The 18,185-nt window shown below is 38.8% G+C and overlaps 3 protein-coding genes across 3 annotated transcripts in view; 1 reads left to right on the forward strand and 2 right to left on the reverse strand.

Annotated features, from left to right (window-relative positions):
* The window catches only part of LOC143021928 (copine-8-like), a 758,082-nt gene that overhangs the window by 331,341 nt on the left and 408,556 nt on the right, over positions 1–18,185 (forward strand). The gene's annotated exons all lie outside the window — the stretch shown is intronic.
* LOC143021996 (uncharacterized) lies at positions 4,774–9,204 on the reverse strand. Its single transcript, XM_076179927.1, has 3 exons — positions 8,832–9,204; positions 7,977–8,471; positions 4,774–7,903 (listed from the first exon to the last, which is right to left on the reverse strand). The coding sequence occupies exons 1-3, from the start codon at positions 9,202–9,204 to the stop codon at positions 6,738–6,740; spliced, it is 2,034 nt and encodes a 677-aa protein (XP_076036042.1). The 3' UTR covers positions 4,774–6,737.
* On the reverse strand, positions 10,820–16,358 carry LOC143022106 (uncharacterized). The gene is made up of 2 exons (XM_076180105.1): positions 15,642–16,358; positions 10,820–12,864 (listed from the first exon to the last, which is right to left on the reverse strand). The coding sequence occupies exon 2, from the start codon at positions 11,793–11,795 to the stop codon at positions 10,851–10,853; it is 945 nt and encodes a 314-aa protein (XP_076036220.1). The 5' UTR covers positions 11,796–12,864; positions 15,642–16,358; the 3' UTR covers positions 10,820–10,850.

Genomic DNA, 18,185 nt, shown 5'->3' on the forward strand with positions numbered 1-18,185 from the left:
GGGTCTATTTTCTGACGGCACAAATTTATTTTATCTGTCTCAGAGTATTGTGTGTTCTTTGAGAAGAACAGGTCACATGCTGTCAAGAAGTCTGTAATGGATAGTCCACTATCTTGGGAAAAGGTTGGGATTTCTGTGAGGGGGGTTATGGTTTGATAGTTGTTAATTATTGTTGGTTGAGGTTGAGGGTAAGGATAATATTGTGGGTTTGGAGGAAGGTTAGGTGGTGGTTGGTGGTATGGTGTGGAGTGGGTTGGACCAGATGGGGTATGGGGGGAAGGAAAGGGGAAGTTTTGGTACTGCTGCTGAATGGGAGGGGGGTTATTATGTGTTGGGATATGGGGGTTGGATGGATTATGGTTTATAGGAGGTTTTGTTTGCATATTTGGTTGGATGGGAGGAATGGGTGGTTGTGGTTGAGAGGGGTTGGAGGGGTCTACTTGAGGAGGTTGGTAGAAAAAAGGTAGGACATCGTTCTCATAAAGAGGGTCTATTGGGGTATCTGCATTAGGATTAGTTTTGTCAGGATTATTTAACTGGTCATTGGTTAACTGTTTAGAGGTATTGTCAACCTGTGGATATAGGTAAAAATGGTCTGGTTTGTCATTGCCAATTAAGTCTTCTGTGTGTATTTCCTCTTTGTCACTGGATATGTCCTGTCGTTGTTTTTCTTCTCTAGATCTTGACAAGACGCTATGCACCCTTTGTAAAACTTTGCTTCTGGTGCCAGTGGCCATGTTGCCAAGTCATGTATTAGTTAATAGTTAGTATGTATTAGTTAATAGTTAGGTTTGATTTGTAATCTAAGAAAAAAAGAGCTGTTAAAATATGAATAATAGGTATATAGTAACTAAGGGTAATATGTTATGCTTAGATAAGGGAGGGGGGGATATGGGATGTCAACATTTATATATGGGTTATATATAAGAACATATAATTATAAATGGTAAAAAAGGTAAAAATATTGTAATAATAATAATAATGGTTAAATATAGTGCACGTTATAGTATAATAATCACTGGTTAACAGTAGTAATTATGAAGGGTAAGTTACATTTATAAAAATTTCTAAGTTCTATGTAAAATATAAATGGAGTTTAGACAAGAATTACTTAACTGTAAGAGTACATATAAATGTGATATTATGTAATAGTCAAATCTAGTAAGGTTATTGCATATCTATAAATATGAAATTGTTTTAGGAATATGTGAAATTGGTATTTGATAAGTTGTAGTGGTTGAAAATTAGAATTTACAAAATGTTTGAAGCATGTTATTTTCTTTCAGCCAAATAATGTTACGACTGTTTGGTGAGTGACATATAGTGTAAACACAAATTATGTCACTGGAAAAAAAATGCATATGAACATAATAGTATGTATGCAAAACAGTGGAATAGTGAAATCTAGAAAAAATGATTCATATGGTGAATATAATTATTAAAATGCATTTGTATTGTCATACATATAGTATTTAACACTGTGAAATGTTTTTTTAAAAATGGTATTCCTAATAGTCTTACTTTGAATATTATTTGTTAATTGGACACTGCACTCGTAAAATGTAGACAGGTTTGTAGTTGTCGCCAGGTGGGGCTGTAACTTGGCGTAGACTTTTTTGTAGTTACGCGTTGAGAGAGGCGTGCGTCACCATAGTACGTCACATAGTAATAGGGTACTGGGTTGAGTGGTGTGGGTAGGTTTACCTCTAGATGAGGGGAGCGCCTCGTTGATATTCTCGTAAAAAAAGGAGACAGGCAGTATCAGGGATGGTTTGAATGGGTAATGTATGGTTATTATTACGGAATATATTGGTATTAAGTGTAAGGATTTTATGTTACCTTTATAATGTTGATTTTAGTAGTGGGAGATCGGCTGTGACGATTGCCCGTGATGTATAGTGTGAACCAAGTTCTTGTTCGTGGAGAGCGTTTCGTTCAGTGCGGTTATTGTTCGTACTTGAATGTAGTTGGAGAAAAATGGACGGGTTTGAAAGTTCACCGTAGAAGGTACACCGTAGTCTCTTCGGAGGAGATGGGTTGCGGGGTTCGCTGCCACCAGTGATGTAACGGGACAGGTGTAACGGTATCGTTACATCATTTCCATCCAACGTTACTTGTACACACAAAATGTAACGGGGTCGTCACATCATCATGAAAAGGGTTCACTGCACAAACGCCTCTTAAGTTTTTGTTCTTTATTGTCGTATCCAACACAAACTTAGTTTACACACTATTACACAGTCTTATCACTAGGGCACGTCACTTAGAACCGACCGCTCTTCGGGTGTGTGAGCTGGTTTTGATGCCCGGAAATGACAATCTCAGCACTTTCTTGTGTTGGGTTTAGTCTTTAGTCTTTACATTAATTTCGAGAAGGTCCGTTGTCTCACATGGGTGGTGCAACTGCATTGATTGCTATCTACTATTATACATGTTAATTATATATCCAGGGGAGGATCGTTAGTATACGTAATATCGTATGTCAGTACTGGGTGGCTACTAGGTTGATCGCGTGTGTTCGTTCATGTGTTTGGTGGTCGAGGTGTTGTTGCGAAGCCAAAGGATTTGACTCAGCGATTTCCACTGAGCCTCGTGATGTTTGACTCAGCGATTAATGCCTGTGCTGGACAGTGTGTTAAGGAGTGGGTTATATGACTGGGGTTATATTACTCGTCATGTATGTGAGCCGTATACAGTTATTTCGCCCTGACTGTTCAATCTTTACATGGATGGGGTGGTGTGAGAGGTGAATGCATGGTGTGGGTCAGGGGTTGGAGATGATTAAAGAAAATGGAGAAAAGTGGGAGATGAGCCAGTTGTTGTTTGCTGACAACACTGTGCTTGTAGCAGGATCAGAGGAGGGATTGAGGAAGTTAGTGACAGAGTTTGAGGTGTGTGAAAGAAGGAAGTTTAAGATAAATGTGGGCAAAAGTAAGGTGATGAGATGCACAAGGGGAGAAAGTGACAGCAGGCTAGAAGTGAGCATTAAGGGTGAAAGACTGGAGGAAGTGGATAGTTTTAGATACCTGGATGAGAATGTGGCAGGAAGGAGAGGAGTGGAGGTGGAGGTAGAATGTAGAGTGAGAGAAGTGAGTAAATGCCTTGGTGGATTGAAAAGTATAATGAGAAATGGACATCTGGGAATGGATGGTAAGAGGAGGTTATATGAAGGAGTGATTGTGCCAACAGCATTGTACAGGGCAGAAACATGGAACATGAGAGAGGAAGAGAGGAGTTTGAATATGTTTGAAATGAAATGTCTGAGAAATATGATAGGGGTTACTAGGCTAGAAAGAGTGAGAAATGAAGAGGTGAGGAGGAGAACAGAGGTGGAAAGGGAACTGGGAGATAGGGTTGATGAAAGAGTATTGGGGTGGTTTGGACACATGGAACGAATGAATGAGGAAAGATTAGTGAAAGAAGTGTGGAAGGATTGAATATTAGGGGGCATCCTAGGATGAGATGGATGGATGGGGTGAAAGGGGCATTACAAAAGAGAGGAATGTCTTTGGAGGAAGGACAGGAGAGGACAGAAGATAGGGGTGAATGGAGAGGGGTTGTGTATAGATGAAGCTATGATGCATGAGGGGGAGTGGGTGGGGGATGGGTGGTGAGAAAGTATGTATGAGAAAAAAAATTGACACAGCCCGAAGGGATTTCTCCCTGTCTTCTCCTTTTCTGTATGGGGGGACAGAGAGGGGGGGTGGTCGCCGAATTTATGAAGTGACCTTGCTGTGGACGTGCTGTGTCATGCGACACTGCTTCTGACCCAGGGCAGTGGACAGGATGCAGGGATGACCCATCATCCAGGAGGTGCCAAGATAAGGGGGAGGGTGGAGGGGAGTGGAATATATAGGAATTGGAATGGGTGGGAATGGTTTCTATGCCTTTTTCTTTTTGGCTACACCCCCAGTTAGGGGGAAAAAGCCTTTGGTATATGTATGTATGTATACATAATCATGATTTGCTACTCGTTAGACAGTGCAGAACTCGTTCAAAGTTAATCGTCCACTATGATGACAAAAATATTTTTGGTTTGCCTTTGGCAAAACCATGCCTTTATGAAAACAACAGCTAGATTTGATTATTACAAATATTTCACTGCCATAAGTGATGTTTTGTAATCAAGGTACAACTTGAGTTGCTGTACCCAGAGCTCTTACATGCCTAAGTGCCGCCTCCCCTCCCCCATCACCACTTCCCATCTCCACCATCCCTTACAGCCTGTTTTAGCTATTGGCTTGCAAAATAATTAAACAGATTTTAAAAGTTGTATTTAATGTCCCTATTCCAGAAAGTATAAGGGAAAAATATTTCATATTCTCTTGATTCTAATGTGAAATTCGTATATTACAGTAAAATATTCAGGGCTCCTTTGACCTTTTTTTTTTATTTTTTTTTTTATTATTTTTTTATTATTATCATTATTTTGTCAGCCTTGTGGGAGGCATGTCCAAACTAGAATTGCCGCCCCAAGGCATATGCCCCCCCCTCCCATGTGAGGGCCCTGGCTGTACCATAACTTTCACTTCTGTTTGCACGTGCAATGTACTCAATTTCCAGGTATTGAAATAATGCCCATGGTCATAATACTTTCTTTTACATACATATCTACCATAAAGCCCTGTTCCCCTCATGAGGGAGGGGGAAGGGCAGCCAAGACATCTTCACCCATCCCTCGACTTTCATTTACCTCCAAAGTATTTTGACTGACTTATCAACAGATGTCTGGGTTTTTCTTTTACATCACAGTTAGGAAACTGCAAATTTATACCCAGATTAACATCTAGCTTGTAGGTTCCAGTTTTACATATCGGATATTATCACAGGGTGTGCTAACCTATTATTTATACACAGTTTTACACAGAACTATGATAACTTGGGATATTTTTCTTTCAAGGTATGGATTGGAAATTGTGACAGATATTCATGTGCATCGTACATTCTGAATTATTTTATAAACTGCATAATGAGAGATGAACTTCATTGAAGGTGTAAGATCTATTTCAATACCAAGGACTTTTTTCCCCTCTTACCAGGGAGGTAGCCAAGTCAAAAGGTATACCCACTCCCATCCACCACCCTTTCCTCCCTTTCTATCTTAGTTCCCACTACCCTGGGTCAGAAGCAATACATCAAGATCGCCTCACTTAATTAAGTGTCTCCTCGTGCAGAAAAAGAGAAGATGGAGAAATCAAAGAATTATAAAGGAGCATGCTGACAGGAGACCTTTTGGTCCATAACTAGGCTGGATGTTAAAAAAATTATAATAATAGGGAAAGTTAAACAAAGAGCTAAATAGTAAATAATAATAAATTGACATAAATGATAATTAAATAATAAACAGACAATATAAAACTAATTGCAGGCATTACAGCATCTTGCTTAGGTGTTTGAATGAATCTTAAAGCTTCAAACTGAATTACATTGCGCAGCCTCTGCAGGAAGTCTATTTCATTCATTAACTACATGGTTGGCAAAGTTGTATCTACCCACTTTCAAATTAAATCTATTTCCTGACATTTTGGGACCATCATTTCTTCTCTGATTTTCATTCAATGTGAAATTTTTATCACTTTTGATGTCAATTCCCTTTAGAATCTTAAAGACATGCATCAAGTCACCTTTAACTCTATGCTTTTATAGAGAAAACAGATTCATATGTCTTAGTCGGTTTTCGTATGATTTATTTTTTATATTTGGAATCAGTATTGTGGCTCGCCATTGTGCTTTTTCCAATCTGTCAATGTCTTTAATGAGATTCAGTGACCATACGGAAACAACATATTCCAAATGTGGATGAACTAATGAATTTATGTAGTTTGTTAATGATAGATGGACTTTTGAAGTCAAAAGATCATGCAATCAGTCCTAGAATCTTATTTGCTTTCTCAGAGGCTGAAATACACTGCTTAAATGATTTGAGATTGTTACTGATAATTATGCGGAGGTCCTTTTTCATCCACTTTTGTTAATGAATTTCCAAATAACTTGTAATCTTACTAAAGTTATTTTTAACCTATGTTCATAACCTTGCATTTACTTGTGTTAAATTTCATTAACCACTTTTCAGACCATTGCTGTAATTTATCTAAATCTTCTTGAACATTGTGGCATGGACAGGGACATGCGGTTGGCATCCCCAGAGGGGGGGGGGGGGTCAAAGGGCACGCGGTTCTGTGACCCCAGAAGGGGGAATGCCTGCACATCAGTATGGGTGGTAGTATATAGCAAGGGCCATGGGTGTCTATTTACCTAATTGTACTCTTAAATTACTGAAGTACATGAGACTTACCGTAGGTTAGTTGAGATGTGCTTCTGGTTTTATGAAGCAAATCAATTCTGATGAAGGGTAAGCATTCATATGAGATACGCTTCGCCCAGCCGGTCCAACAGTCTTTGAATAATACGAGCACCCACATGATAACCTGGAACTTGATTGTTTTGTAATGGAGAGATTCCCAGTTGGTTATGTGTAAGGGGAGGAGAGGAGGGCATATGAATGCTTACCCTTCAGCAGAATTGATTTGCTTCATAAAACCAGAAGCACATCTCAACTAACCTACGGTAAGTCTCATGTACTTCAGTAATTTTATATCAGCAAATCACAATTCTGCTGAGGGTTCGCAAACATATGAGATTTTGAAGACATGTGGGTGTCGTGCCTCAGAAGTTCTTAGGCAGGTGAAGTTGGGGCCGTTCCCCAATTCTTCCATTTCAAATTTAGTGTGCCCAAGCTAATCCAGTACTGCATCTTGGAATGGGTCTCCCTCCTGTACAATTTCCTTGTTGTAGTGTTTGGCAAAGGTCGATTCTCTTGACCATCCAGCTTTGGACATGATGTGGTGTATAGGTACAGACATGGATCTAGCTTGAGAGGCAGGAGCCGAGCAGACACTGCTCGCTGTGTATTTGGTAGGGTCAATTCCAGAGATAGTAAGTACATGCTTGATCCATCTTGCAATTGTGTTTCTTGATACCGGCTTGTGCGGTTTGATGAAGCTTATGAGGAGTCTTCCATCCTTCTTCCCTGTTTCATCTCGGAGGCATTTAGTTTTTTCCAGATATGTGCGCAAAGTCCTGCAAAAACACAAACTTTCGTCCTTAGTGTAGGGAAAGAACTTCACAGACTGAATGTTAAATCCAGGGCGACATTGTTTAATCTTGTCACCTAACCAGACTGAAATAGCTTCTTCCTTTATGCTTATATTCTTGAGTACTAGTAAGTGTAGGGTCTGAATTCTGGCAGCTTGTGTAAGTGCCATCAGCATTACTAGTTTGAGTGTAATTTCTTTCAGTGGGAGAGACTGTAAGGGTTCCAACTGTTTCAGTTTTGTTAATACAGGTTTGACATCCCAGGTGTCCTTATATCTAGGCATTGAAGGCCTCAGGTTGAAAACTCCCTTCATTAACCTGATGACTAGGGGATGGTTGCCTGCCCTGCATCCGTCCACAACTATCCCCAGCGAGGATAGGGCCCCCCTTGTCGTGTTAATACTGTTGTAACCCACACCTCTGTGGAAAGTTTCTGTTAAGAAGTTTATGACGTCAGTTACAATGGGAGTAGTGGGATTGATGTCCCGTCTATGACAAAATTGTGCCCACCTGTTGATATGTGATCTGTATTGTTTGCTAGTTCCGGGTTTCCATGATGCCAAGATAAGGTCCGTACCTTTTTCAGATATGCCTCGTTCTCGCAGGCTTTCCCGGAAAGTAGACAGGCCATCAATCTGGTATGGGACATGATGGGATGTTCTTCCGTCGACAGGGGCCACACCAGCACTTTCTTTCTCCTCATTATGATTCTTGGATCTTCTACGAGCAGCCTGAGTAGTGCTCCCATCCAGGGCTGTGATGTCCAAAATGGAACGATCATCCAACCTCTGGCCCCTTCTGCTGGCATCTAGCAATCAGGGAGAAAGGAGGGAAAATGTAGATGAAACCTAACGTTGCCCAATTAAGGTTGAATGCATCACAATAATTTGATTCTGGGTCTGGCCTCCAGGAGCAAAACTGGGGCTCTTGTTTGTTCAACCTAGATGCAAATAGATCAATGTTGGGTGTGCCAAAATTGATGCTTAATTTCTTAAAAATGTTCTCATCCAACTTCCATTCATGTCTGTCATTGAAGTTCCTGGATGCTGTATCAGCTAAAGTATTATCACTCCCAGGAATGTAGGAACATGTGATCCAGGCATCATTGTTTAGACACCAGTTCCAAATATCAGAGGAGACATTGTTACATGCTACCAACTTAGTGCCTCCCATTTCACTGATGTAGTTAACTGCTGTAGTGTTGTCACAGAAAACTTTGATGTGCTTTCCTCTGACCTCATTTGCTAAAGATTTTAATGTAAGGAACACAGCTATGAGTTCCCGGGTATTAATGTGAAGCTTCTTTTCCTCTGACGTCCATCTTCCATTGACTGACTGATGATTTATGCAGCCACCCCAACCTAAGTTTGAAGCATCTGAGTATAAGACAATTTCAGGAGTTGGGTGTTTGATCCATCAAGTCAGGTCCGTTTTCATTTCGTCGGTGATCAACATTTTATCCTCAAAGTTCCCATAACTCCTTCGCAATGCTGTAATCTTTGCCGATTCAAGGTGACAATAGTGTAACTTTCCAAGTTCCACAGCTGGGAAGGCAGACGCTAGAAGCCCGATCACCCTGGCTACTTCTCTGATTTTGTCACCAGTCTAGCTATTAGTTGTTTACATCCAAGTAGAATTCTTTCTTTCCTATGTATTGGTAAGGTAACAATCTTTGTGTCCGAGTCAATAACATTGCCAAGGTATTCGATACTTTTAGTGGGTTCTTGTCTTCCCACTTCCAAACTTCCATGTGCCTGGCTTCCAGGATGGAAAGGGGGATTTGGCTGTGATTTTGCTTTTGAGTTTTTCCGCCTCTTCAATTTGTCTTGCGGATTGCGAGAGGTCATCCCCAAACAGAAAGCGTGACATGGGCACTTTGTCAGAGCATAGGTGTGAGTACTTTTGATTTATTTCCCGTTTGATGTTAAAACGGCGAACCAAGTTGTTACGGTAGTTGGCATGACTTAACAGTGCCAGAGCACCATCGATCATACCCACCTCATGGGCCACCACAGCGTTACCTTCATCCTGAGCCACTTTGTCAAGCACCGAAAGTGATTTGATGATGATGGAAGGTGTCTTAGTTATATCTTTATTGACTTCCTTCATGCGTAAGTCTGCTGTTTTAGCGCCTCCAAATTTTGCATATTGCACTCAACTGGGGATAAAGCAGGGCAATTACCGGGCCTCTTGGTACTCTCGTCCTCCGCAATTTCTTTATAGATGTCCTCCCTCATGCCGTGGTCAAATATTTGATTGACCATGTCTGCTACATGTTTGGCAACATGTCCGGAGACTTCTTCAACTGGGCCGAAAGCCTTAGAGGACTGCATCAAAATACTGCCAATAGGGAAATCTTCATGCAACTCACCTTCTTCACTGCTGCTTCCATCGGAGATAAAACCTGAAAAGTTACCTGGAGAGGGCGTAACAGGCCCTGCTTCCTTTTTGGTTGTCTAGCACAGATTTTGCAATGTTAAAACAGAAGCCCATTTTCGTGAGTAATTCAATGGTAGAATTAATGCAATCATAGCATCCAGAAAGAGAAGCACTGCTCATGAGAGCGTCATCAATAAAGCTGGTGATGGTGAAGCCTTTTTCTCTTAAAGTAGCAAAGATAGGTTTCATGAGTTTGGTAGAAAGTCTGGGTCCTTCTTAGATTCCATTTGGGAGACAGGTGAACTGATAGACTTTGTCATACCATTGAAAGCAAAGGAATTTTTGCTGTTCTTCCGCTATTCTAATAGTCTAGAGTAGTAGGCATGTTTAAGATCCACAGATGCCATATAGTCCCCTTCATTTATCAGTCTGATAGCTTGTTCAAAGTTCTCCATTTTGATATGGATATAGGGAATGTGGTTGTTTAATTTTTTGTTCCGCCAGGATAAAGTTATATTCCACATTCTCAAAACACAGGTAACCGATATCATTGACATTAATATTCAAGTGAATGTTTGACTATGTCTAGAATATATGTATCACTAGTGATTTTTTCCCACTCGTGTACAAATCTGTGAAGGGAACCTGCCACAAAGTTGGTACTTGCCTGTTTTATTCAAAGACTATATAGGAAAGCTCACGGAGAGCCGCATCATCCACATACATTTTACTGTGCGGCTCTCTCACTAGATGGCGTGTACCAGGGTTGCCAGATTACTGAAGCAGAAAAAGGCCAAAGGCAACAACAAAAATGAGCCAAAAAGGCCAAATGCACTACAGAAAAAGGCCAAAAATATGCAGTAAAAAGGCCAAATATTTAATTATTCCACTTCTCGATTCACCAAATACTATACGATATGTACTGAGCACTGAGCTATAGTGGTTTACTGGAGTGGCGATCTGTGTATACAAGCGCTTTGTAGTTCGTCAGTTCTCCGCCTGGGCAACGGGTGATGCAGTGGCCGCCATATTGGACCCCCTATGATTATATTGCGTACGAACTTAGATGTTCTATATAGCTCGGTGGTACCAAGTAAAAGATCATATGCATACAATGAATTAATGGTTCTTTATTTTTCATAAACAGTATAAAAAGTAAGTCAAAAGTATGATCATTTGTTTCATAATCCTTTTTAATGAGAAACAAATCAAATTAAAAGTGTATTTTTTTTAGCAGCATGCAAGTTTCATGGTTATTTTTTCCACAAACAATATAAAAAAAATATAATCCTTTTCAAGAGCAACAAAAAATAAGTCAAAATTATATTCTGCATTATAGCAACAGACTTTGGTAACCAAGGAAACATAACCAGTGTTCAAACATAGTCAATCACATCATCACATACATCATATTCATCTCCATACATATTTGCAGATGAAAATAAGCGGTACATATTAGGTGTGACCACAAAATTCCTGCAACACAAACCTCTGAAGTGCAGATGGGTTCTGATGCGAATAATGGCATCTAGGGTTCTAGTACTCAGTCTGTTTCTTAATTTTGTTTTAACTATTGTAGCATGAGAAAATATGTGTTCAACAACAGCATTGCTAACTGGTGTAACAAGACAGGACAATGCATATGTTGCTAGGTCTATAAAAGATTTGTTACCTAGTGTGTCATAGCGATTACCTACTCCTATCCAGAACTGAACAGAGTCATCTGGTATTTTGTTGTCAAATACTGCCTCTTCAACCCAGTTTACATGTAATACATTCCTATACTGCTGTTCAATGGCATTATATTTATGTGTTCGTAAGGTAGGGAATGGTAGATCCTTATATGGCACCCTTGCTGTTTGACTCAAAATTTTTGATGGGTGAAGACTACTGAGACCCTTGTATATGTTCCTCGTAGGAGGCAGACGTTTCTCAACTTGCTTGATGGCCTCCATGAGAAAGCTGTAACATCGGGCCTTGACGTCCTGAACTTTCGTTTCACCACTAACTTGATGCATCTCGATATACCTCTCCACTTCCATGGCAAAGTGAGCTCCAAAATCTACTTCAGATATAGCTAATTCACTTCCATCTGGGCTGAAAACTCTTGCCCGTAGACTATGATGATGTTGAGCAAGCTCACTTTCCATGCTCTGAGGATCGGCATCCGTGGCTTGAAAATATGAGTTGACGTGTTCAAACTCCATAACAATGGGTGTGACACAGTGAAAATACCAATAGTTGATTGGGTCATTTAAGATGTCAGAAATCATATGTGCCTTATACCTGGCATCAGCTCCACTAGCCTGCTCAGCACACATGAAGTGCCTTAAGTTATTCCCAGTTCATCAAGATGCTGTACATTACTTTCCCGCGTACTAGCCATCTGGTCTGAGAAGCTTGCTGAAATGGTAGCGAGGTTCCTTTCCTTTCTTCAGCTGGGTCCATTATGCTAAACAATTGTTTGTAAACTGCCCTCCTTACTGTACTCTTTGAAAACCATTTTGGTATTTCTGAAATTAAAAATCCCAAGCATGAAGGCAGCTTCTCAAATGCATGCTTCACGCACAGTGCTAGAGAGTGACAAATACATTTTACTTGCACACAATCTGGAGACTCCTGCTGTATTCGGGTCCAAACCGAGTTATTAACTCCAGTCATAACTGAGGCACCATCACTTGCAAAACCAATGCAGTTACGAAGTTCTAAACCTAGATTTGTAACAGCAGCTTTAATGACAGTGAATAATGCTTCCCCTGTTGTGTCATTGACAGGAATAAGACCAACAAACTCTGTTACTATTATCTTTTCCTTTTTGCTGCAGTAACGTATCGCAATACATGAATACTTCACTGTCCCAACATCGGTTGACTCATCTACTAAAAGGGCAAATTTTTCTCCTTATAGATCCTTCTTCAGTTCTTGTTTAAGGGTTGGGGACACAACTTCCGTAATCAGTTTGCTACATTTAGTTCTATGAAGATTGATTTTTCCTAAGATGCTACCTTTCCCATTCTTTTTTATCATTTCACCAATGTGGTCCACAGAGGAAGTTGAGCAATGGCAGCAGCAGTTCCAATTCTGCCTGTTTGACATTGTTGGGTGCTGTTGACTGAAAAATTATTGGTGGTGCAAGTGCTGGTGATACTGTCTTCTTCTTGTGTTTCTCCGATTTTTCATGGTTTTGTAATGAGCACATTTTGGGGTTCAGATTACTGTGACATAACTTACAATATGCCTCACCAGAGCCATCAGGTGCATATTTCACCCACATAAACTTTTTCTCCCACTCAGCTCTGTACCTCCTGGCACTGTCATAACTGCAGTTCCACTTTGGCATCTTAGGCTATTGAAGATTGCAGGATAATTCTTATTCTAAAATGCATGCACCTGAAAAAAATAAATACTCCTAAATAATTAAGCACTTGATAATCACTAAAAACACTAATGAAAATTTAATGTCAACGATCTTTTCCACTATACATAAATATAAACAACCAGAACGAACGCTTTTGTGGGATGGAAAATTCAAAATGATTTTACAAATTTTGTTCATTATAACACGATATATTTCAATATTCAGTACCCTACCAATGTAGCCTACTCCTTGCTTATTTATGAACATAGCTTACTATTGTTTGGAGGCATAAAATTACTTCAGACAGTTAAGAAAAACAACAAAAACTCACGCCAAAAGTTGCACGTGGATCTCGTGCGCTATCAACATCACACTGCTGATTCGTCTAATTTTCTCTTAGTGCAATAAGAGAAAATGGGACAAATTGCATGGATCACCATGGTAACAAAAGACAAAGAAAAGATACGTGCACTCGACTGTATGGTAGACTTTAACTTTGATTAGTTTTGTCTTAGGAGGTGGCAAATGGACTCAGTGTTCAACTCACTATTATCAGGTGAGCTTACTGAAGCCAAATGGAATATATTTAAGCCACATTCTAAAAAAAAAAAAAAGCCAGATTTAGTAATTTAGGCCAAACTAAATATCCTTAGCAAAGACTATATAGGAAAGATGGGAAAGCTTCTATCTTTTACTAATAAGAAAACGTCATCCATCCAGCGTGAATGCGCGCCATCTATCGACAGAGCCGCAAACTATAAATCGGAAGTGGCGTAGCGCGGCTTTCAAATCATACTTAACTTGTATTATATATAGTGTTTATGGAAATTTTAAAACTGATCCTTTCGCTAAAATAATCAACATCTCGAAAAAGTTTTACTTTCTCTTTATAAAATAATGAGTAGTAATTTTATGACTTTTGCATGCAAACAAGACTATTTAATATATGCTTTACAAACATCATACAGTATTTATAATATCAAAAGTTGGTAAAATACTTCTGCACAATGCATCATTCATTACTAAATATTTGAAATTGAATAAACAGTTACAATTTAAAAGGTTATTTTAGTTATATTTATCTTATTATTTCTGTAATATCATGTTTTTCTTGTTTGTGCTTGTGCTTATGTTTGTGCTTGTGCTTATGTTTGAACTTTGTATACTTATTCAAGTATCTGTACACAAATTATACAAACAAGGATAGTAAAAGTTTGGTATACATGAGATTCTTTTATTTGCAACAAAGCAATACTGTCTTGTAAAGAACATATACCAAACAAACTAAAAGAAATAACATTATTCAACTTCAAAAATGAACCATACATCAGGCAACCAAAACATGGAATCAGATATTAAATACCAAACAAAACATTGGAAAATCAGTAATAAAAAACAATAATATGAAACAAACATAAACAAAGAAGCAGACATAACATGCATATTAAGCAAAAATAAAGCAAAAAATGTTAACAGAACAAAGGAAAACCCCAAAAGCAAACAAACAAAAATATATACATATGTAGCAAGACAGGTACTGTATTGTAAAAAACAGACAAAAATAAAAGGATGAACATGCAAGAAATAAGTCACAAAATCAAACAAGATTTGCAATCATACATAAAATAATTTTGCAGAGGATAAAAACATAACTTCTTAGATCAAATTACATGGAAATCACACATTTTAGAGAAAATAGGTAAAATAATGCAACCATATGCTAGTTTTTTATATGAAATTATGCATTTGAGCAAAAACCGTCCTTGTTTGAGATTTGGTCGCCTATGAGTGAGTCGGACGGTATTCATAGCTGCGGTTGGTAATTTTGCAGAGGATAAAAACGTAATTTCTTTGATCAAATGACATGGAAATCACACATTTTAAAGAAAATAAGTCAAATAATGCAACCATATGCTAGTTTTTTTTATACAAAATCGTGCATTTGAGTATAAACCGTCCTTGTTCGGCGTTGGTCGGCTATTAGTGAGTCGGACGGCATTTGTAGCTGTGGTTGGTAATTTTGCAGAGGATAAATGCGTAAATTTTCTTTGATCAAATTGCATGAAAATCACACATTTTAAAGAAAATAGGTCAAATAATGTAACCATATGCTAATTTTTATATAAAATTATGCATTTGAGCAAAAGCCGTCATTGTTTGGGTTTGGTCGGCGTTGGTCGACTTAGGTAATTTTGCAGACGATAAAAACGTAACTTCTCTTTGATCAACTTACATGAAAATCACACATATAAAAAGAAAATTGGTCAAATAATGCAACCACATGCTAATTTCTATATAAAATTATGCATTTGAGCAAAAGCCGTCATTATTTGGGTTTGGTCGGCTTTGGTCGACGTTTAGTGAGACCGTAAAAGAACAAGCATAACACAGAGAAATCATTCAACAAAAACAGTTAAATTTTAAAACTACCAAAGAAGCAGTCACAACCTACCAAAAAAAAAAAAAAAAAAAAACATACATGCGATTCAACTTTTTTTTGCTGTGTATTTGGCCATTTATTCAAAATTAAGGTAAAAGTTTATAACTTTACCACATAAGCTAAGAACATGACATAACTATATCAAAGTTGCTGTGCCTGCCTGGGACTGCCATAAAAATATGGTATGAATTTGACATGATCAATTCATATTTCTAGATATTTGTAAGGTATTCATCTATAATTTTCATTTCCAAGCTAAGTGACACTGCACTGAGTCTGACAAAGATAAAGAAGATATTAACTATGTTCTATTTTATTCCTCCATTTTCTGTTAAAGTTTCCATGTATTGTGTATGTTGAATCTCTTACCTTTCTCTATCTTTAGGAAAAACTTGAAGTATTAGATGGGGAAAGGCATTTTTTTCTTTTTGCACACCACACATGGGTGATAGTTCCGCCAACACTCCATGATTGAATGTCCCGTTTTATTGTAAACAAACAGACGATGCAGTTAACACTGGTGATTGTGGTACTCCCCCAGGTAGGCGTAGCTCCTCCTTGGGGATCGGTGCCATCTGCGTATGAAACATATTCATAATCATATCACTCACCGCTCCATTAACACACTGAAAGACAACACACTGCTGCATGCCAGACCCCCTGATATCCACCCTTCTGAATCCTCTCTCCCACGTAAGGACAGAGTCCACTTGGCCAGACTGCGATGCGGTCACCACCCAGCACTTCTAAGCTACCAGAAGAGGCTGGACGACCGTGTTGTGAACAGCTGCCCAGGATGTAACACTTCACCCCATACCATACAACACATAATGGAAGACTGCATTATACACAATCATGCACGCAAACAACACAACATACACTCTATAAAGGATTTGTGGGAAAACCCAGTTTCGGCTGTGGCCTTCCTTGGGGAGACGGGACTGCTCGGACAGACAGTCTAGGGAACGACAACAACACTGGTGATTGGCGTACACGCCATCTAGTGAGAGAGCCGCACAGTAAAATGTATGTGGACGATGCGGCTCTCCGTGAGCTTTCCCGTCTTTACTATATAGTCCAAAGACTATGAAGGAAAGATAGGAAGACTCGGACCAAATACATATAAAAAGTGCGTGCGTTAAAAAGTTGCCAAACACTTCCATAATAGCGCCATCTATGAAGTGAACGGTAAAGCTCTAAGGCGAAATTTTCAAATTTTCATACGTCCATTACCCGTTTTAAGGAACATTTGTAAAAAATATTTTAGATAATATCATTATCCTAAATGTAGTACATATACTAATTCCAACACATATATGTTGAAAATGTATCAAAGCAAATATATGTATATTACTATGGTATCCATGCTACATTCTTTTCAATTTTCAAATATGCATTTGCAATTGGTGCCTAATATATTTGAAATGGATTGCACGTATGACACAGATGCATTTCTGTATGGCAGCTACATTCACATTAACTGCTGTTCTATAATAAGGACCAATAAAATGCAGAAGTGCATTCTTGTATATTTTTATTGCCAATATTTAAAAATTCATTAGTGGGATATACCTATACATTTATATCTATCTATCTATCTTTATATATATAATGTTCTGGTTCTTTCAGAATTAGCAGCCAAGTGTCTTCCACTTCTCATAGTATATCATATGCCTGCTCTTGTATTTCCTTCTTATGTATTTCTTACCCTTTTATTGTGTTATTTTATTTTATCTTTTTTATTTGCTAGTGAGTGTCCTCTATTTCTCATTTTTACCATATGCATTTATCACATAGGCTGGGGTAGGTTCTTTCAGCTTGAGGAAGTGAATGTCTCCTACCTCCCAAGGTTCATTCGATTTTTGCTTCCCTTTTTACATGATTTTTGTTTAGGTTAGTATGACTTTGGCTGAGGTGGCTACTAGAATGCACAAAGTAATATATCCGAATGAAAAAGTGACTTCATAAACACATAATTCATTAGTTGAATTTATTCTTAATATATAAACATTGATAGGCTTCAAACAAATATGTTTTCTAAACATGTAAACAAATGGAAGGGGGCATACAAAACTCAGAGTGGTCGACGAGGGATAAAGGAACTTGACTGGACTTCGGGTCATCTTGTAAAAACGGTTCAGTGTGGTGTTCCTCTTCCGTGACTTCAACTGAGGAAGAGGAAGCATAATTACTGATTACCTGACGAAAAGATGCCTGAAAATCCCTGTCTTCGTGCTTCACTGATTCAGCACGAGCCAGACTTTCTGAAGTACGTTCATGCATTAGGAATTCCAGATACCTTTTTACAGTATCCTGGTACACAGCGTGGGCCTTATACAACCAAGGACTATGATTCGGTTCTTCCAATAAGGCTTGTACTCCTTCTCTACTCGCCTTTACCCTCTCTTCATGCTGATCAGACGCTCTCTGAAAAACCTCTTGCCCTTCAGCCGTGAGGGCTCTGACCCTACCGGAGACGGGTCCTTCATCTATACTGTGGTTGGAAGACATATTGCCAAGCGAGAAACAGTGAGAGACAGACAGTAATATGATAAAGAAGACAAGGAAAAACTCGAACTTAATCGAAAACCACGGAGTACGTTACCACACTCCTAACTATACGACTATTGAGGTAGACAACAACAGATTAAACCCTACATTTGGTTCAATCTAAAAAATGCACATTAATAATGCTTATATTAACATATGACAGGATTTTAGGCAAGGTAACTTGCCTTCAAAAGGAAAAACACATGCTTAGATACATACGACGGGGTTTGTTATGTAAACACTGTTGGGACTTGGCAACCATACATTGTTGCCACATCACACTCGCGCGCCGATACGATTACTAAGACGACACAAGATCACTACACTTTGGCGCCACTACACTTAACTTGGCGCCACTACACT

This window comes from Oratosquilla oratoria, chromosome 43 (assembly GCF_046742065.1).
Source record: "Oratosquilla oratoria isolate Oo_2021 chromosome 43, ASM4674206v1, whole genome shotgun sequence".
In the NCBI taxonomy this organism is placed as follows: Eukaryota; Metazoa; Arthropoda; class Malacostraca; order Stomatopoda; family Squillidae; genus Oratosquilla; species Oratosquilla oratoria.

Coding starts and splice junctions, on each gene's coding strand:
- LOC143021996 (XM_076179927.1), bottom strand. CDS start 9,204: ATGAAGGAAGTCAATAAAGATATAACTAAGACACCTTCCATCATCATC. Junction 8,472..8,831: donor AGGCACATGGAAGTTTGGAA/GTGGGAAGACAA, acceptor TCTTATACTCAG/ATGCTTCAAACTTAGGTTGG. Junction 7,904..7,976: donor AGACCCAGAATCAAATTATT/GTGATGCATTCA, acceptor CCTGATTGCTAG/ATGCCAGCAGAAGGGGCCAG.
- LOC143022106 (XM_076180105.1), bottom strand. CDS start 11,795: ATGTGTGCTGAGCAGGCTAGTGGAGCTGATGCCAGGTATAAGGCACAT.